Raw genomic sequence first — 20897 nt, forward strand, 5'->3', positions numbered from 1 at the left:
TTGTTTTTCACATCTTTTGTCAAATTTATGTCTGATTCATATTTTTATATATTTCTGATTCATATTCATATACATAATATATATTGTACATGGTATTGTTTTTGTAAAATCAATTTCTGACTTTAATTGTTGGTATATAAAAATACAACTGAATTTTGTATATTGGCCTGAATAATTGCAACTTTGCTAAACTCACTTATTAGTTCAGTAAGAAGGCAACTGTAATTTAAAAATGGGGAAAAAAATGTTTAAGGAGAAAGAGGATATTGAATCACCTCAAAGCATCACCCCTAAACTTAATTACAAAGGAGACATAGCAACTTTACGGTAGAGAAATATAATGTAACTGTTCTAGTTTGCTAGCTGCTGGAATGTAATATACCAGAAACAGAACAGCTTTTAAGAAGGAGAATTTAATGAGTTGCTAGTTTTCAGTTCTAAGGCTGAGAATTAAAACAAATCTATAGAAATGTCCAATCAAAGGCATCCAGGGAAAGATACCTTGGTTCAAGAAGGCCGATGAAGTTCAGGGTCTCTCTCTCAAGTGAGAAGGCACATGGCGAACACGGTGTCATCTGCTAGCTTTCTCTCCTGGCTTCCGGTTTCATGAAGCTCCCTGGGAGGCGTTTTCCTTCTTCATCTCCAAAGGTCACTGGCTGGTGGACTCTCTGCTTTGTAGTGTTGCAGCATTCTCTGCTCTCTCTCAGTCTCTCTGAATCTCCAAAATGTCTCCTCTTTTATAGGACTCCAATAAACCATTCAAGACCCACCCAAATGGGTGGAGACATGTCATCCCTTAATCCAGTTTAACAACCACTCTTGACTAAATCACATCATCCAGGGAGATGATCTGATTACAGTTTCAAACATACAGTATTGAATAGAGATTATTCTACCTTTATGAAATGATATTTTGATTAAAACCTGGCTCTTCTAGGGGGCATACTTCCTTTCAAACCAGCACAGTAACCTTAACCAGGTGACTGAGATTGACATTATCAGTAATGAAACTCACACACAGCATCACCCCAATAGGATGTGCTGAAAAGGCCACACATTCATAACTTTAATGTGATCATGAGAAAACATCGGGCAAACCCAAATTGAGGGACATCTCACAAAATACCTGTTCCAAAGAGTCAACATCATAAAGACAAGGAAAGAATGAGGAACTGTCAAAGACTAGAGAAGACTAAGGAAACATGATAATTAACGACCTTATGGGATCCTGATTGGCTCCTAAAATAGAAAAAGAGCATTTGTGGGAAAACTGTGAAATTTGAATACAGTTTGTCATCCAGTTAATAGCATTGTACCAACGTTAATTTCTTAGTGTTGATCATTTTTACCGTGGTTACATAAGATGTCAACATAAGGGGAGGCTGGGCGAAGGTTATAAAGAAACTCCTTGCATTATATTTGCAATTTTCTTTAGAAGTCTATATTATTTCATAAAAAGAAAGTTTTAAAAATATGGACAAAATATTGAGGTGTACACTCCAGCAAAGAGAATTTGGGATGTGAAATAAACATATGGAACGATGCCCAACATCATGAGTTATTAGGGAATTGCAAATATAAACACCAATGAATGACCATTGCACATTCACTAGACCGGTTAAAAATAAAAGACTGATCGTACCAAGTGCTGACAAGAATGTGGAGCAACTGGAATTCTCATACTGATGCTGGGAATGTGTAATGGCACAATCACTTTGGAAAACGGTTTGGAGATTTCTTAAAAAGTTAAAAACACACTTGCCATACAATCCAGACATTACCACCCTAGGCATTTACCCAAGAGAAATGAAAGCATATATACATACAAAATCTTATTCATAAATGTTCACAGCCACCTTTTAAATTGCTTTTAATTTTTCTTATTGAAGCTGAATTGACATAAAGTAAAATTAACCATTTTTAAATTAACAGTTCAGTGCATTTGATACCTTCACAAAGTTATGAAACCACCACCTCTATCTAGTTCCAAAACATTTTCATCACCCCAAAAGGAAAACCTGTACCCACTAAGCAGCTCCTTCCCATTCTCCCTTCCCTCTAGCCCCAAGCAACCACCAATTTGCATTCTGTCTCCATGGATTCACATATCCTGGTTATTTCATATAAATGAAATGATACAATACATGACCTTTTGTTTCTGCCTCCTTTAGCTTAGCATAATGTTTTCACGGTTCATCTGCATTGCAGCATGGAATCATAGCACCTGGAAACAACCTACATTTCCAACAGCAGGTGTGGCAGTTTGAAGCTGTTATGTACCCCAGAAAAAGTCATGTTCTTTTAATCCATTCTTGTGGGTGCAGACCTATGAAGGGAAGGTCCTTTTGATGAGGTTGTTTCAATTGAGATGTGACCCAGCCCATTCAAGGAGGCTCTTAATCCTTTACTGGAGTCCTTTATGAGGATGAAAGACAGAAAAACCAAGAGAAACTCAAAGAAACACCCAGGGAGAGCTTAGGGAGTAAAGCCTCAGAGGAGCTAAGAGAGGACCCACAGATGCTCGGAGAGAAAGCCACAGGAATCAGAGGCTGAAGGCAATGGAACCTGGCAATGAAGGACCAGCAGATTCCGGCCATGTGCCTTTCCATGTGACAGAGTGTCCCGGATGCTGGCAGCCTTTCTTCAGAGTCCACATATCATCCTGTGCACGCCTTCATTGGGACATGGACGTTTTCATGACCTAAGAACTGTAAATTGTTGAGTTAATAAATACCATTGTAAACACCAGTCCATTTCTGGTATATTGCATTCTAGCAGCTTTAGCAAACCCAAATAGCAGGCTAGTGGATAAACAATTGTAGATTATCCATACAATGAACACTACTCAGCAGTAAAAAGGTACAAATATTGATACGTGCAACAACATACATGAATTCCAAAATAATTACTCGGAGTAAAAATGCCAAACAAAAAAGAGGATGTATTGTATACTTCCATTAATAGAAAATTCTAGAAAATGCAAACTAATCTACAGCTATAGAAAGCAGATCAGTAGTTCCCTAGGCACAGGAACAAATTATAAAGGGGCACGAGGAAATTCAGCAGGTGATGGATGATTATTATCTTGGTTGTGGTGATGGTTTTACAAATGTATATATATATATATGTCAAAACTCACCAAATTGTACACTTTAAATATATGCAGTTTAAATAACGTCAATTATATCTCAATAAAAGCTATTAAAAATGTGTATCTGGGCTCCAGGAACCCGGAGGAATAGTGTGATCAGTGTATATCTTCTCATACTAGATGCTACACCATATCCAAACTAGGTGTGGGGTGGGAACTTTTTCACCAGTTATGGAGAGGTACATGATAGGACACGTCCCACTGTGGGTTTTGGGCACTCCCCAGAGATTACGATTTCATGTCCAGAAACAAGTGATTCTTAAGTCCCTAGGTGAGAAGGTAAGAGCTGACTGAAGCTAGCAAAGTCCTATAGTTTATGGCCTGGGAAGGGGGTTCCCTTTAGCCCTTGGTAAAGGGTTTCGCTGCTGCAGCAGTTGGGCACGCCTTACATTTACTTTTCTCTGAATTTCACAGAGGAAGATAACTCCCTTGAGTCTTTCTCTACCCCGTGCCTCCAAACCACAAATTTCCTGAATTCCTACTCTGATTTATTCTAATAAAAACTAGGCTGATCCTTTAATCCCTGTTTAAAGGGCCCATGTTTGTTGAAGCCATAAAGTCTGAGCAAAAGGTCATAAATCATTCCTTACCCTGATCTAGAGCACAAGGCAGGTAGGAGACTAGACAAGCCATGGGCAGCCAGAGGTAATATTATTACAAAGCTCGTCTGTTTCTTTGGTTGTTTTCCCTTCTGGACATCTCCTGTGAACCTCCTGTGCTGGAACTCTCCACCTGCCCCTCCAGACCCCCCTCTCCACTCTTTCCCACCCCACTCTGTGCCTAGAAGGAGGGGAGTGGCAAGGCTGACTGCCTCGTCCTTGCCCTCTCTCTGGCTTTCTGTTGGATTTGGCCAATGGGAAGAAATAGTAGAAAATCCAAGGACAGAAAGAAACTGGGACACTCATTCCCCAGCTCCCTGCAGACCAAGCTGTTTTTCCTTAATTGCTGTGTTTTTCTACCTAAGATTCAGGTGTCTCCTCTCACCATGAGGACTCTCAGCTGGCTCAGGTAGAGCTCCCTCCCCTGGTCTCTCCAAGTCTAGAGGTGACAACAGCTCCTCAGTGTTCTAGCCTCTCAATGCTTCACCATCAAACTTTCTCCTTTTGAGTGAGTGTGTAATCCTTTCCTTCCAGAACTCTGACTGATACACCCTCACATCTACCAAACCCCACCCCCATCTATTGTCTGCATCCCCTAACAATGCACAGTTAGCTGAGACATCATCTTTGAGTCCCCTGTTACTCCCTTCCCCTCCTGGCCTTGTTTCCCCTCTGTTTCTCCTGTCCCCCCTACCTCGCCCCTTCTATTTCCACCCAGTTGGCCACTTTGATTTTGTTTTGTCCATACTGAAGTCATCTCTTCCTCAGCCAGCTTCCCCACTGTACCCTGGACTCAATGCCATCTCCCTGGCCTCATGGCAATCCGTTCCCACCACACTGCCACTACAGACATTCTGGAATCACGGCTTCCTTCCCCTGTCATCCCCTTTGTCCACACCTTATTCACCTAACCTCCCACGGGACAAAGCTTTCTGTTGTCCATTCTAGTTTAGGACCTCATTGTCTCTCAACTGCTGCTGGACTCCTTCCACTTGACACCCCCCACCCCCACCCCGTGTCCTCAGAGGCCAGCAAACCTTGAGGGACTCCCTAGTACCCGCAAACGCCCACACCTTCTCTGAGTGTGTGAATTGTTACCAAACGTTGTTTTAAACACTTGAAAAAAAATACACCGACTGTTTAATGCTTACCGGGGGCATTCTTTGAGTTACAAAGAATATCTTCAAAAACATCAAAATTAGAATTTCATGGAAAACGTCTAACTTTCTCAGCATCTCCGCGAAGGAGCCCACTTCTCTCCTGCTGTGGCTACCTTGGCTGACGCCTCTGGGGAGGAGAGAGGGGTGGCGCCGAGCCGTGGATTAAACGGAAAGTTTCCACCCACAAGTGAGTTCTGGTTCGGGTCCAAATGATGAGAGGTTAGGGAAGAAGGGGCCGGGAGGTCCCCACTGACCCAGCCCGGCGCTCCCGGACCTCGAGTCTGCGATCAGGACAGAGGGCACCGCAGGGATGCAGGGTCAGGATGGAGGAAGAAGCCAAAGGGACGGACTGGGAGCTGGGTGGGGGCCTGGACCGAAGCTGACCCTTCCCGGGGGGGGGGGGGGCTGTCCTTCCAGGCCCGAAAGGAGTAAACAGGCTATTCCCAGCCGGGCCCGGACTCCCCGGGGAAGGCCCGAGTCCCCAGCCGGCGTGACCCCCAGACCCCCACTTCAGGATCTTGGTTCTTCTAAGTGCCTCCAGGGGCGCTTTCCGGAGGGAAACTGCGCTCGGGACCCGGAGGGAAAGGGCGGGGAGGGGGAGGGGAGGGGAAAGCGGGCGGTGCGCGGCGGGGAGGGGCGTGCGAGGGCGGGTCGGGGTAGCCCCTAGGCCCCGCCCCTTCGGCCGCCCCGCCCCTGCCAGGCGCGGCGAGACCGCGGTGATGGACAGGCCTGTGGACCGGTCACAGCGCGCGCCTCGCGATCGGGCGCCGCCCAGCGGACCCAGCCGACCCAGCGAGCCGAGGGGCTCCGGAGCAGGCTGGGCGGGCGGGGAAGCCTCCCGGCGAGGGGCGGGGCCTCGGGGGAGAGGAGCAGCGCTCCCAGCCAATGGGAGGCGGGAGCCGTCCCGTTAGCGCCGGATCCCGGTGGGTAGGGCGGGGCAGGCAGCCCCGCGGGGATCCCCGGGCGGCCGACGGCCCCTGACTCTGCTCCGCGCGGCGACATGGACCGGATGGCCAGCTCCATGAAACAGGTGCCTAACCCGCTGCCCAAGGTGTTGAGCCGGCGCGGGGTCGGCGCGGGGCTCGAGGCGGCCGAGCGGGAGAGCTTCGAGCGGACTCAGGTGAGGACCTGGGCGCCCCGGGACAGAACCGGGGCACCCCGAGAGACTGTGTCCGGGAGGGGGCTTTGAAGAGATTAGGGGTCTTGTGGGCCCAGGAGAGGACGGGGCCAGGGGTCCGCGAGGGGGCCGGCGTCTGGTTCGCAGATCCAGGCGATCGGAGGAAGGTGGGGGTGCCCCGGGGCATCCCGGCTGCCCGGGGGCGGGAAGGGTGGGAGGGGAAGGGACGGACTCCGCGAAACGGGGCTCACCGGTGGGGGAGGGGGGGAGGCGGGGGCAAAGCGAAGTGGACCCGGCCGGTAAAGCGGCGGGTTCCCGAGGGGAGGTGAGAGCGGCAGGAGCCGAAAAGGGGCCCTAGGAGAGGGCATGGTGGACGCATTGGATGTTATTTGGGGTGCATTGGGGGTGGGGAGGTGAAAGGAAGGGAGCCCTCTCCTCCCGTCTGGATCCGCCGCTTCTCGGTTGCACTGCCATGTCCCTAAACCTCTAGCACCCCTCCAACCTCTTGGCACCCGTTCCTCCGCGCCCCTTGCCTGGTCCTCACCGCCCCCAGCTGTCGGCCTTCCGAGGTCGGGGCCCAGGGGTAAGAGCGGTGAGAAGGAATGTAGGAAATGCGGAGCGTGGCCCAGCTTGGAAAATGACTCGGGGTTGGAGGAGGGGACCCGGCAGGGGGCAGAGATGGGGGCGCTTGGCGTGCCCCGGGCCGCTCTCTGCTGCTTGGGATGAGCTGCCCGGCCGTGTCCCGAGCCCTGACTTGGGGTTTTGTTTCAGGGCTCTTAAGATGCGCCTGGCAGCTAGCAGGCAGATGCCCTATTTGTCCAGCCCGACCAGGGCTTGGGGCCAAAAATTCCTCAGTGTCATCAACAAAAAGCCACAATCCATTTTTCCATCGGAGTTTTTAAATGCCTGATGTATCGATTTGACTGAAGAAAGCCGGCAAGTGTATGCTGCTGATCAGTTCATTTGTATGTAAAAATCCATTTACAAGGGTGCAGCACTTCTTTCAATCCCAGTGCCAGGCTTTTATTTGCAGATTTGTTCCCCGTGCTTGCGCTTAGAGTGGAGCGTTTGAAGATCCAGTTGGGTGCCCGCTGCCCCCCTCTGGGCTCGCCAGCACAGGCGGTTGTTTTCCTCCAAACACAGTAGAAAGTTAGGGAAAGGGTGTTGGGGTTTAAGAAAAGAGGATGGACCTGATTGAAGCATTATCTCTGTGGAATTTTGTAAAGAATAAAGCTTTTTTCACCCCGGGGCTTTCTCTTCTCATTCTAGCAGCCTGTAGCCCCACCCGGGTGGGGTGTGTCTGGGTGCTGTGAAATGGGAAGGCTCATCTCCCCTGGGGCCATCCTACCCCAGAGGGGGAGAGAGAGAGAGGTGTCCTTTCCCTTCTGCCCTCCGCAAACCCTGCTGGGTTTGAGGCAGGTTCTCTGGCTGTGGGGTCTGGACCCCTGGAAAGCAGCACGTTTTCTGTGCCTGACCCGGCAGCATCTTGGGCTTCTCTGCCTGAGCTAGTTGCCTGGTTACATGACGCTTCTTGCTGCAGGAAACCGCTGTAGATTGTCCTTTTTTTTTTTTTAAAGAAAAGCGAAAAATAAACAGGGGCTACTTCGTAACAACCCATTCCTGCTATAGATTCAGATAAGTAAAAAACTGGAGCAATACAGAAATATGCACAGGACTTTGACCCGCTCCAGTGGTGGAAAGTAGGTTTGTGAAAGTTTCCATCCGTGACTGGCATGTCCTCTGGCTGTCCAGGGACAGCCCGACATGGAAAGTCTAGGTCAGTGTTTTCCAGTATTTTACATTCTGCAGAACAATTGCACTTGTCCAGATTTGACTTAATGCTGTGCTTGTGTGTGTGTGTGTGTGTGTGTGTGTGTGTGTGTAGGTGGACTGGAGGAAGAAAAGAAACTTTTCTATTGTTGAAACTATTTAGGGGAGTAGGAAAATGAAGACAGAAAAAAAAGAATGTTCCTAAAACCCAGCATTAATCAATCTGCAAAAAGATCATTTTGTTAAATGGCTACCTAGTAAATGTATACGATATAAAATTGAGTTACAAAATTTTTTTTAACGAGTTAGAGACCATGAGAATCAGCTAAGGTAATAATTATAACTTAGTTATTGTGTTTAGCACTTTTCTAAGTACTTTGCTGTATTACTGTACTTAATCTTGACAAAAACCTATGCGGTGGATATCAGTCACATATTACCACCGAGGAAACTGAGGCACAGAAGAGGTCAAGTCACATGCTACAGCTGGAAGTAGTCCCTACCTTTAACCTGTGAGTTTCCACCTGGGCAGATGAGTTGGCCACGTGGCCTTTGGCAAGCTGCCTCCCCTTTCTAAGCCTCAGTTTCCTAATTGTCCCGACAACACTTAACCTTGCAGATTTATTGTGGGAATTGAATTAAATTAAATGCGAGAAGGCATTTTGTGAACTGGAGCGTGCTATTCAAATGTAGCATAATATTGTTACAGTCCCAGGGGTAAGGAGACCTTAGAAAGCAGAAATTTAAGTGTTGGCCAAGGCCAGCTGAGCTCTTCAGGGGAGGAGCGGAAGTGTTTGTTACTACGTGATAGGGCTGAGAGTGCGGATAGAGTACAGGCTGGGGGACTGGGGAATGGTCGGGAGCACGAGGAGAACAGGGGGCTTTTCGGTAATGGGGACACTTCTGGAGGCAGAAAAACACGCAGGGTGGAGCCCTGGGCTGAGATGGAGAGAGGGGCAAAATCAGTCTCTTCCCCCTCTGAACTCCACAGTACATTTTGTACCCTCACCTGGCGCTTGCTAATACCTTGCCCCGAAATCTTTCTCTCTGCGTGGCCCACAGTCAACTGGGAGCTTCTTGAGGGCAGGCCTGGGTCCTGCTCTTGCCTGTGTCCTGAGGCTGTGGCAGGTGCTGCCCTGGCAGCAGTAGAGAATGGAGAGCTTTGCAAGTCTGTGTTTTTAGCTATCTTGGAGCCCACATGGTGATGATGTTTTGTCAGCCTTGTATTACGGTTGAGGATGCTGCAACTTGGTAACTTGTCCAGGGTTGCCCAGTTGCTGGGTGAAAGGTCTGGGATTCGAATCCAGGACTCCAGGTCCCAAGTCTCCAACAGGCCTGTTCCACCCCCACTGGCCTTTCCTCGGCCACGAGCCCAGTCCTGGAGCCAAACTGGAGGGCTGCTGCTCACAGCAAACAAAAGCCCCTGTCTGTGTTGACTTGGCAGGAAAATGGTTCTCTTTATGGTTTGTTTATTCTTTCCTCACTCTTGCACTGAGCACATACCTCCCAAGGAAGTCAGAGATGAGTGAGATAAAGAGAGCAGCCCCCAGGGAGCTCAGAGGAGAGGTGGCCCGGAGACTGGGGGCGCCTCTCCAAGTCCCTGCAGACCTGTGGCAGCATCACTGGGGGCCCTTAGATGTGCAGGATCTTAGGCCCCACCCCAGGCCTGGATTTTAACCAGAGCCCTGGGTGTTCCTGTGCCTACAAAAATGTGGGCAGGGCTACTTTGTAGTAGGCAGGTAGGATTAGAGAAGACAGAGCTATGGAAAACACAGGAGGCAATCAACCCTTAGGGAGTTAGAACCAAAGTAAAGGATACTCATGAATAGTTAGGAATTGGGTAGGACAAGGAGACTTGGGTTCTAGTGAGGAAGAGACAGAATCAAATGCTGATGGAAGGCCTGCTGGGTACTAGGAGCATGCTGGGTGATTTATAGCCATTCCATTTAATAGCTCAGAGTGGCTCAGTGACTGGTCCAAGGTCACACAGCAAGCAGACAGTGAAGCCACAAGTCCTTTTCTCCATGTTGAAGGCCGGGGCTGTTTCTGCCACCTGCCCCATGATATCCAGCAGATGCTGAGCTATAGATTCACAAGCTGCTGAAATTCTAGTATTGGACTAAAAGGATCAGTAGACCTCAGCCCTGGCTGCCTGTTAGAATCACATCAATACTGTTCTCTGGGCCCCATACTGCAGAGATTCTGTCTCAGTGGATCTGGGGTGACCGTTGGCAATTGGTAGAGCACCCAGGAAATTCTCCTGTGCAGCCAGGCTGCTGCCCACTGGGACCAGTGAGCTCCTGCAGCTGTGGGATTTCTGAGTCTGCTCCGGCTATACCCAGGAAACTGAGATGATCTTGCAGGTAAGAAGAATCTGTGCCTTGGTGTTTTTTCTTCTAAACACAGATACCCCGAGCTCGTTGGAGCCCCCAGGCCAGGTTGTTTGGCTGCCCCGAGGCTGTGTTCCTAGGCCTCCTTCCCCTGCTGCCGCTGACCAGGTGTATAAAGTGCTGGTGTAGCCTGAGTTCTGAGCAGGTGCCTCCCTGCAGGGTGAGCTGAGAGGGGGCCCCGTTGTCCCATCTACTTCATTTCACTATCAGAGATGGCTTCTTACACAGAAGGTGCCGTGCCCCTCCCGTCCCCTTAATTGGCATTGAAAACTAAAAACTTTCTGTGGGCCAGTGGTTTTGAACTCGCCTGTTTTGCTCCCCTCCACTGGTGGTAATGATGACAGGTGACGTTTACTGCCCACTTACTGTGTGCAGGTGGCTCAGCCTTTCCACCACCCTCGCCTTTCCGTTCTTCTAAGTGCACACGAGCTCTAACGCCCCATTTGGCAGATGTGGTGCCTGAGGCTGACAGGGGTTGATAACCAGTTCCAGGTTTCAAAGTAAGTGAGGGAACTGGGGCTTCAACCCAGAAAAATGATCCCAGAGGCCAGCTTCCCATTACTTGTTCACCTGCCACCTCCAGTGCTCTTTCTCCTGCCTCTCTCCCCCTAACGGCTGCGGTCCCCAAGGTGCCATGTTGAGCCCATTTCTCTTATGCCTCCCGTCCACTTCCTCCGCCATCACCTCGGTCTGATGGTTTCCATTCCCACTTCCTGATGCTGACTCGCCACCTCGCCCTCCTCCCCTCCCAAGCCTGCCGACCACTTCCCTTTGGACGTCCGCAGCTGGATAAACCCCACTCACCCCAGCTCAGCTTGGGTCTCCCAGCTCTAAATGCCTCCTGTCTGGTTTTGGTTCCCCCATCGTACCTTTGGTGCCAGTTCCAAGTCCTCCCGCACCCTGGCTTTCAGCCATCTTCTGAAGAGTCCCCCTCATTGATGCTTCTCTTGTCCGTCCCTTCTTTTGCTGTTTCTCCCCTTATCACCTCTTGCCTGGATTGTTGGAATCCCACCCTCCCTGCTTCCCAAACAGTCTGATGCCAGACTGATTATTCTCCAAAGCCCAGCCCTGCTTATGTAACCCTTTACCCAAGACCCTTTGATGGCTCCCCAGAGCCCTCCACAATGTGGCACCCTCAGGGACCCTGGTCCCCACCCTTTTCTTGCATTTACAGCCCTCCACGAGCCCCCCCACCCCCGCCTGGTTCCAGTGGATCATGTATTCAGGTGAGTGTAAGGGCATCCTCCTGCCTCCCTGCTCCTGCTGCTTTCTCTGCCTTCACCTACCTTCCCTCCTGCTTCTGCCCTTCCTGGACACCACCTCTCCCGAATCCCTCTCTCTGGTCCTAATGGGCCCTTAGCTACTCTGTGGCCCTCACATCTTTCTTCCCTTCCAGACTCGAAGCTCTTGGGGATAGGGTCTGGGTTTCGATGTCGAGTGGAGGAGGCCCAGGCCTTTGCGTGAGGCAGGCACCATTCCTGTTTGCTGATTGTGGGCACGTAAACCAGTCAGAGGATCCGCAGGCCCTGGGGTGCTGCAGGCAGGCCCCTGCTTGCCGGGCACTTTCCCAGTGTACATTTTGGAGATTCTCCCTCTGTCACTGCTGATTTCTGCAGTGATTAACTCTTAAAGTGCCTGTGTGCCAGGCCCATACTCCTGGGACACTTAGGGTCCCCTGCCCAGTGTCCTGAGAGCTGGGCTGTAAAACCCGGCTAGGAGAGTGCTCCAGAGTCTAAAGCCAGAGTTAGGGCTCCAGGTCGATTATTTGAACCTTTGCAAAGTTAAAAGCACATTTTATGGGTTTGATTCCCAGTGCCCTCCCATGTGAAAACAAAACAAAACAAAACAAAAAAACACATTATAAGCATTCCAGGGTTTCTTTCTGATTCAAGTGGGACCTTTCTGAGCTACATGGTCTCACCAGGAAGGGAGAGTAACTGGCCAGGTGTCCCCAGGGGCATGGATGGAACTGACAGTGGCCCACGTGCTGGTGGGAGTTTGGAGGGAAGTTAGGATGAATGCAAAATAATAATGAAAGCACTCCCCGGAGAGAATGAGAAAATCTGGCTCTGCTACTGAATTTCTTGTTATAAAACGTGGAGGTAGGGGAAGATTCTGAGGGTCCTTCCACCTCTCAAATATTTTATCTTATAAAACTTGTGTAAGCAAGCTTGGGCACTGTGAAATAAGGACACACATTTCTTCTAAGTGATCCCCCACTCTCTAGAAAGGTTTCATGTGCCCCCTGTCTGTGGAATGGGAACCAGGCTCCGGTGAAGTGGGGCTCACAAAAGTGCATCTCAGAAAGGGGTGGGGAGTGCCCATGGGGCCCAGGAAAGCAGATCCCCAACCCCTTCTGGGTCCCAAAAGGGTTTCTTGCCTACATCTGCGAGACACTGATGAAGACCATTTTAAGCTCCTCCATCCATTGGCCCATTTATTCCACTAGCTCAGGACAGAGCGTGGGGGTCCTGGGCATGGTGGGCCTAGGCTGGTGCAGTGGTGCAGGGGCTGGCGGCCAGTTCTGCGTCAAGAAGGCCTGATGGCCTGGAGAGATGCCCACCCAGGAGAGGGAACTGGTCAGCCCCACCTCGCCGGCAGGGTGGAGCCTACTTCCTGTTTTCCTGCCTAGGCAGGCAGGGAGGAGCCCTGTTGTGGTCAGCTTGTGGTCAGTACAGTCTGCCACTGTTGAGGAGAGACAGGATTTTAGGTGTTCCTCTGGCTCAGACAGTGGAAGGGAAAACGGTGTATTTTCTGGGATCTGAAAGGTTGCTGCTGCTGCCTCTGCTGTAAGACAATTCCGGAAGCTGGTCTGTGATGTTCAGTGTGGCTGTTTGCTTTTGATTTAACAACAGCTAACACTGTTCATAGTTTGTAAAGCATTTTTACGTATGCCTCTTTCAAGGCACAGAACAACTGTGCAATAGGTGATTGTTGTCATTTTTCAGTTTTGGACACTGAGGCTCAGAGAAGTTACGTTTCTTCCCTGTGAGCACTCAGGAAGCAGAACTGAGGTTTGAATCAGGTGTGTCTCATCCCAAACTCTCTACTTCCTGTTCTCTATCTGCCTTTAAAACTGAAGTCTGTTCTGGGTTGGTAACTTAGGAAGGGTATAGAGATTTTTTTTTTTCTGAGTCCTCACCAGTTGATTTCTTTGGACATTTAAAATTCCTCCTGGAAAAGATTTTTGCAACACACAAAGTCATCAGAACATACAAAATATATTTAAAAGCTTTAAAAAAAAACCATAAAAAAGAAGATAACCACTATATTAAAATTCCTTCTAGCCTCCAGTATTTTGGAGCACCTAGAAGGAAAAGTCCGAGATGATGGAATGGTAACCCATGACAAACTCTGGGGTTTGTTCTGTACCTACTTGTTGAAGTATGCTTTGAAAACTATTGCTCTTTACTTTCTTTGCTTTGTATATATGCTATATTTTACAATTAAAATATCTTATAAGAAGAAGATAACCTAATGGAAAAGGTCAGCAAGAACTTCACAAAAGATGATATCCAAATGGCCAACAAACATACAAAAAGTGCACAACTTCAGTAGTAGTCAGAGAAATGCAAATGAAAACTATAATGAGCTAACACTGTATGCCCATTACAGTGGCTAAAATTAAAGTGAAAAAAAAACTGATGGAACCAAGTGTTGGCAAAGAAATGGATGAGGCTCTTCTTTGCTCATCCTGCACTGCTGATGAGGCTCCTGCACTGCTGATGAGGCTGGAAACTGGTGCAACCATGTTGGAAAAATGCCTGGTATTATCATAAAATTGAAGATACCTATGCCGTATAACTAGCAGTCCCCCTGTTGAAAATAGTAGACACATTAGAAATGTGTACATGCACACCAAAAGGTTTTTATACAAATATTCATAATCACGTTTTGTAATAGCCCCAAACTGGGAACAACCAACAGTAGGTAGATAATAAATTGTGGTAATAGCCATTCGATGGAATACTATACAACAATGAAAAGTGATAAACTATAGTTACTTTCAATAACATGGATAAATCTTGCAAACATAATGTAGAGTGAATGATTCCATTTATGTTAGTTTCAAAAAAAGGGCAAAACTAAACCAGCATTTAGGGGTGCTTGCTTAGAGGGAAAAACTAAGGAAGAAAAGATGTTATTATTATAAAAGTCAAGAGAACAATTACCCTTGTGTGCATGGGAGAGTTGTAATTGGAAGGGTGCACAGGGAAGATTCTGATGTCTTGCCAGTCTTTTTTTTCCCTTTATTTGTGAAAAATAACATATATACCAAAAAAAACAATACATTTCAAAGCTCACCACAACAAGTAGTTATGGAACAGATTTCAGAGTTTGGAATAGTTTACAGTTCCATAATTTTAGGTTTTTCCTTCTGGCTGCTCCAAGACACTGGAGACTAAAATAAATACCAATATAATGATTCAGCTTGCCACTCTTTTCATTGACCTAAATGGTGGTTTGTGTCTGTCTGTCCTGTCTGTTTACCTACCTACCTCCCTACCTATCTAATCTATGTTTATCCTCTTTGCTTATCTAGCTAGCATCCATCCAACTAAAACTGAACATTTTAGTTTCCATTATGTACATTTTTATTTTGTGTGGTTCTCTGTATGTATATTTCAGAATAAAAAAGTTAGAAAGCAAAAAACACCTCCCCCGGGAGTAGGAGACAGTGTCTTGCGGGGAGACTAAGAACCTTCTCCTAGATCCTGGCCCTTACATTTCCTTCCTTCCTGTGAAGTCCCTCTCAAACATAGTCTCCCCAGGGAAAGCACTTCTGAAAGCCCCTGGGAACCAGGAAGCTTTTGATTTATGAATCACACATGTCCAAACTGCATAGTGACTTGTAGCCGTGATGCCAACGCCCTGTCATTAGCCCACACTTACCATCTTGCTCTCAGCTATCATTCTTTGTGTCTTGTCTCTACCTACTTTCCTTGCAGAAGGGCCCTAGGTTCCTCGGAGGTAGGGGTTGGATCTCACGGGTCTCCATTGTGTTGCTCCAGCACCTAGCACAGGACTTTACAGCAACCAAGGCTCAGGATGTCTGTGAAATACAAAATAAATTCAGTGGTAGAAAGTTCTCAAAGGAGAGGATGAGAGAAGAAAGTTTGTCTCCAGGCTCAACTGAAGAACCTTTTAAGTAAAATTAGAGAGCTGGGTGGTAGGTAGGTAACTTGTAACTCTGGCTTGGCTCGTGTTCCAAAGATTATAGAACAAATCATAAATGATGGAGCCATATTGAGTTGTTGTGAGAATCTGGGAGCTTGGGACTATTGCCTGGTAACATGATGGCATTCTGAACTTCCAACAGAGGTTCTTTGGTATCTTTGTCAGGAACTCAGTCCTGGCTGTGTGGTCCCTGTGGCCAGCCCACCATGGTGGTTTTGAGGGTGGAGGTTGCTGAGTGTGAGTCCGTATGTCTTACTCATTTGCCATATGTCCCCTTTCCCATTTTGGTCTGGAAGCAAAGGCCTTCTCTGTTTAGTTTTCCTATAATATGTCTTGGCTGAAGCTTTAGTCTTCCTTCTCATTTCCCACAGTCTTTCCGAAAGAGATATACAATCATAAGCTATATGGTTCTTTCTCTGAGCAAGATCCAGGGTGATTTCCCTTGCCTTAACGGGTCAGCTTGGAGCGCCAGCTCTCCAGGCTGGTAGGCATTCGAAAGATATATGTTGAGTGGCATCTTTGTAACCTCAGTTTCCTAGCACAGTATCTGATCCTGAGCGATGCTCGATAAGGGTTTGTGGGATGAAGGGTAAATTGTTTTGAATAAAGGACTGAATGAACTTCACCATTTATTGGTCCCATTTCCTAACCATGAACCCCAGTGAGCACGTCCTGAATCTGGAAGTGAATGAGCACACTGGGAACCACTGAGAGCCCCTGAGAAGACCAACTCTCTCACGTAACTGCAGGTGATTCTCAGGGGACCCTCTACTGAATGTCACCGCCCCAACTCATGCTTGGAAGTGACTTGAGGATCTTCTGTTTCCCTGGGGATCCTGATTCTAGGATGGGATCTCCTGTACAATCTGAGCCCGTTACTGCCTCCATGAAAAACCCAACCCAAATCTGAACTCCCTGTCTTCTGCCCTAAATGAGCTTGTTCTCCTTTGTTCTCAGTTTTAGCAGATGATACACCATCCCGTTTGGTGGTTCAAACTGACTTTCTCCCAGTCATCTTTGACACTCCCCTGTTCTGTGCCTACAGCTTGTCACCAAGTCTGGTTGTTTGTGTCTTCTTAGGTGCCCTCCTCAGTGCCCCAGTTCTGTAGCCCCACTGCCTCTGCCTTAGCTCAGACCTGCATCTGTTGCCTGAACTATTGACTGCATGACCCAACTGGCCTTCCTGCCTTCCAGTCTACCCTCGGGAGATCTACCCGCTTCCTGGCTGCCACAGTTCTCTTTTAAAAGGCACAGTTGTTTGTATCATGCCATGTTTTCAAAACCTCTGTTTGTTCCTCTGAGCTAAGACCCAAGCTCTTTGGCATGGCACAGAGCCAAACCTTGCCAGCCTTCGTGTCCTGCCACCCCCCTCCCCACTCCAGCCCACAGCCCCACTGAGCCCATCAGCACAGCCCACTGCTTGGCGCCTCTGTGTTTTTCCAGGTGGCACCATTTTTTTCTGCCTAGAATGCTCTCCTACTTTGTCTACCTGCCAAAGCCCCATCTCAGATGTCCCCTCCTCTGGGAAATTTCCCCTACTCTTCCATTCAGCGTTATATCATTGTGTTTCTGTGCCCCATAGCTTTTGCCATACTGTATTAACATGTTTACCTGGGTTCCTGTCCCACACTGGCCCATGAGCTTCACCATAGCTTAGGCTTCTTTGTGGGCCTCTCCTCCCCACCCCAAGCACAGTGCTTGGCGCACGGTAGGCTTCAGTAAATGTTTGCTGCATGAACTAATGATGCTTTTTAAGCCCCGATTGTATCTGATTGTTGCTTCAACAAAAAACTCAATGGGCCCAGTTCCCATTGTGAGGCAAGTGCCCAATGCTTTGGTTAACATACTTGATCTGTTTGAAATTGAACTGAAATAGGATCAAGGTATAATGGTAGGATAAAGGCACGAGTGTTTCTGAGTGGAGAATTCTGTGAAGACGTGGAGAGGGAGGCTCTGAGGTTCTGTCACAGCACACCTGGGATCGGTGGACTGGGAGCCAGTATTCCTGGTTTATGATCCGTGGGGGGGGGGGGGCTGGTGGCTTAGAAGTGTGAAATGGGGTGTGTGGTGGTGCCCCCTACCCCACCCCCAATCTTCTCCATGCCTTAATCCCTGGAACTTGCGGACATGTTATACTCCCTGGCAAAGGGGTTTAGCAAAGGTTAACCACCTACTAAAAATGAAGAGACTATTCTAATCACAGAGGCCCTCAGAAGCAGGAGAGAGAGGCTGCAGAAAGAGGAAATCAGAGAGATGCCAAGGGGGAGAAGGATTCCATGCACCGTGCTGAGTCCCCAATGTGGGGGCCTGCAGGAAGGGACCTGAGAAAGGCCCGGAGGAGCTAAGGGTGGCCTCAGCTGACAGCCAGCCAGGAGACGGGAATACCAGTCCTATAGCTGCCAGGAATCTCAGTCCTTCTACCGGCAATTTGAGTGAGCTGAGAAATGGATTCTGCCCAGAGCCTCCAACCAGGAATTCAGCCCTGCCGAAGCCTTGATTTTAGCCCAGTGTTGGCCCCCTAACCTACAGACCCGTGAGATAATAAATGGATATTATTTTAAGCTGATAAAAACCCAATACAGGATGATAGCAGGTTAACTCATGCTTCGAAGCCCGTGTCCCAGTGTCTCCATCCCATGTGTCTGTGCACAGACAGGCCTGCATTTCAGCCCTGAAGAGATACTTGTTATTTCCTTGGCACTTGTGGTAACCATAGATAAAACAGTGGATTGCCACACTTGGCACTCACTCACAGAAGTTTCATCCTGGAAAAACAACTCAGCAGCCTGTTTAAAACATTCTTTCCTGCTGGGCCATGAAGTTCTTTGGGGCAGTTCCAAGCGTGAGGATAACAGATATAATTTACTTAACCTTTGCTCTTTTTTTTTTTTTTTTTCTTTTTTGATTAAGTGCTGTGCTGACTATTAAAAAAGGTGGGTGGGAAATCCCAGTGTCACCACAGGATCGTGATGGTGTTGCTGCTGGAAACAGCCAACTTAAAGGCAGGGAACGGAGGTGGGAATAGATGAGTAGCTTTTCCCCAGGGTAGGCCTGCCGTGGCCTGACACTGTTAGTCCCAGAGGACGTCTGGAATGTCCCAGTATTCCTGGATGTGGCTGCAGAGCAGTCAGGAGCTTCCAGGGCACTGGATTAAGAATCGGGAAGGCTTGCTGCTCCTAGCTGGGGCTCTCCCTGCTCTGCCATGCTCCCACCCTCTGGGTGTCTTCACACTGGCTCTGCAAGAGGAGGGTGCCCCGGAGCCTTAGACAATTGGTGATTCTGTGAAAATGCACAGAACGCCTGTGAAAGGGCTGAAGTAGCAGTCCTGTCAGAGCCAACTGCCCTTCTTTTTCCTTAAACTCTTTACTCTTAAATAATTTCAGACTTACAGAACAGTTGCAAAAATAATACAAAGAGCATACCCAGATCCACCAATTTTAACATTTTGCTGCAGTTTTCATATCATACCATCATCTGTATTTCTATTTTCTAAACATTTGAGAGTAGATTGAGGGTAGGATCTTCACTTATATAGCCACTTGAAGTATACTTATCAAGTTTAAGAACTTTAACACTGATAAAAAAGTTACAGTGTATTTTCCAATTTTTACATATGTTCCAATAATGTCCATTTGAACCTTGTATCCTCCAGTGCTACGTCCAGTCCAAGATCATGTATTGCATTTAGTTGCTAATACCTCTTCAATTGCTCTTTCTAAAAAACTGTGGAGACCTACATTCAATATAAGCTTTCCCATCTGAACCCCTCTTAAGCATCCCTTTGCCCCATAGCCTTTTGACAATGCCAGTCTCTTGTTCCACCTTTGCTGACCTGATTCTCTGCTTCTGACACTGACTTCTGTTTGGCTTCCCCCTTGTTGTGAGATCCTTCCTCCTTGGCTGCACTTAGCTTCCTATGGGTAACTTCTTCTGTGTTGGTCAACTAGACCCCTGTTCCCCAAAGAACCAACCTCCTAAGGTCACTCGCTCAGAGAACTTACCTAGTGAGAAGCCTTTTTGCAGTTGGTCCCTTCTGCCCTGGCCCCGTCTGTGGCCCTCTGCTTAGGGCTGCCAGATACAGCTGCAGCTGGGCACTGCCCACCTTTGGGCCTTTCTTCCAATCTGGTCTGCTCAGTGTTAGTTAGCCTGTTAGGGTTTTTTTTTCCAGAAAAATCTTTTGTCACAAGCCACATTTAGCCACCTGTGGCTAAATCTACTAAATTTAGAGAACGCTAGAGCTAGGAGGGATATCAGAGATTCTTCGGTAAATGATTTCAAGCTGGTCGCCTACAGATGTGTTTCTTTTGGACCATATAGCATTTAATTATTATTTAAACACACACACACACACAGAACACCTAAACTTGTAACAGGCAAGAGCACTATGGTTCACCAGAATCTCAGCCCCACAACTTTCATCAGTCTACTTGATGCCTTGACCTTGCCTCCTGGCTTCTGGAGTCACCCGAGGGCCTGGGGTGAGCTACACATTTGGAAGAGCAGGCACATGTCTGGTGCTCAGGCTTCAACAAAGACATTGTGGCACAAGGCTGGATCCGAGATGACAACTAAAATGATGGAGGGGAGGCAGATATGATCCAGTCTGGAAGCAAGGGCGTGGGTGGATAGGGAAGCACACTGCCTCCAAGGTCAGAGCCCTGAGGTATGACCTTGGTTTTTGGTTTTAGATTTTATTTTCATTAAAGTTATATACATGCATAGTTACAAGAGTCAAACCGGAATAGAGGCTTGTTACCAAAACACAGGAATTTCCCAACCCAGCTCTTTCCCTTCTCACCAGCCATTTCCTGCTTCCCAGAAGCAATCGGTTTCAATTATTTTAGCTGCTTTATTATTATTGACCTCCCTCAATGGAAGATAAGGATCTAGTTTTCATTTACACATATATTCTCCCCACCCCCGTGAGAAATGCGTACTCTTCCCCTCTCCCCACCCCTTTAGCTCTATCCCCAGTGTTGATTTTATTTTGACACTGTAAATGCCAAGGGCAGCTGAGCTGCATTTTGTACTTGGATATTTTTTCTCCTGCATAATTTTTTGTTATTCGTGAAGTAATTTGTTGTCTTTGTTTATTGCTTGTGCTTCTGTGCCTTTATCACTAATTTCCCACCAACGTTTAATCACCACTTACTTAATACACTAGGTATTCCATCCATTTCGTCATCCTGGGGTCAACTGAGAACGGGAAAGGGAAGGAGCTGTGTAAGACTCATGGAGCTGATGCTGGTTGTTGATGATTGTGGCTGTCCGGAACTTTCTTCCCAAATCTCCAAAGGGGAAAGTAATTATAGAGCAAATGAAAGAATACTTCATTGTGTACAGTAGGGAGCAAACCATGTGGAAACCAAGAGGCAGATTAGGTTAAACATGAGCTATGACCCATCATGAAGGAAAGTCCAAGCTATTAAAGGGGTCCTTATGGTGTAGAGAACGGCCTGGACCACTTTGCGGACCTTCTTAGAGGCAGAACTTGGGGCAGAATGGATGGGACTGATCAACAACATTAATAAT

General features: G+C 47.8%; 1 protein-coding gene across 4 annotated transcripts in view; it reads left to right on the forward strand.

Annotated features, from left to right (window-relative positions):
• The first annotated feature begins 5850 nt into the window (after nucleotides 1–5850).
• Nucleotides 5851–20897, forward strand: part of HIP1 (huntingtin interacting protein 1) — a 154802-nt gene continuing 139755 nt past the window's right edge. For all 4 annotated transcript variants that reach the window (XM_077140922.1, XM_077140919.1, XM_077140920.1 and 1 more), the window contains exon 1: nucleotides 5851–6030. In XM_077140922.1, coding sequence (XP_076997037.1) covers nucleotides 5911–6030 — 120 coding nt within the window. In that variant the 5' untranslated portion in view covers nucleotides 5851–5910. The remainder of the gene's footprint in view (nucleotides 6031–20897) is intronic.

The sequence above is a fragment of the Tamandua tetradactyla genome, chromosome 23, assembly GCF_023851605.1.
Source record: "Tamandua tetradactyla isolate mTamTet1 chromosome 23, mTamTet1.pri, whole genome shotgun sequence".
NCBI lineage: Eukaryota > Metazoa > Chordata > Mammalia > Pilosa > Myrmecophagidae > Tamandua > Tamandua tetradactyla.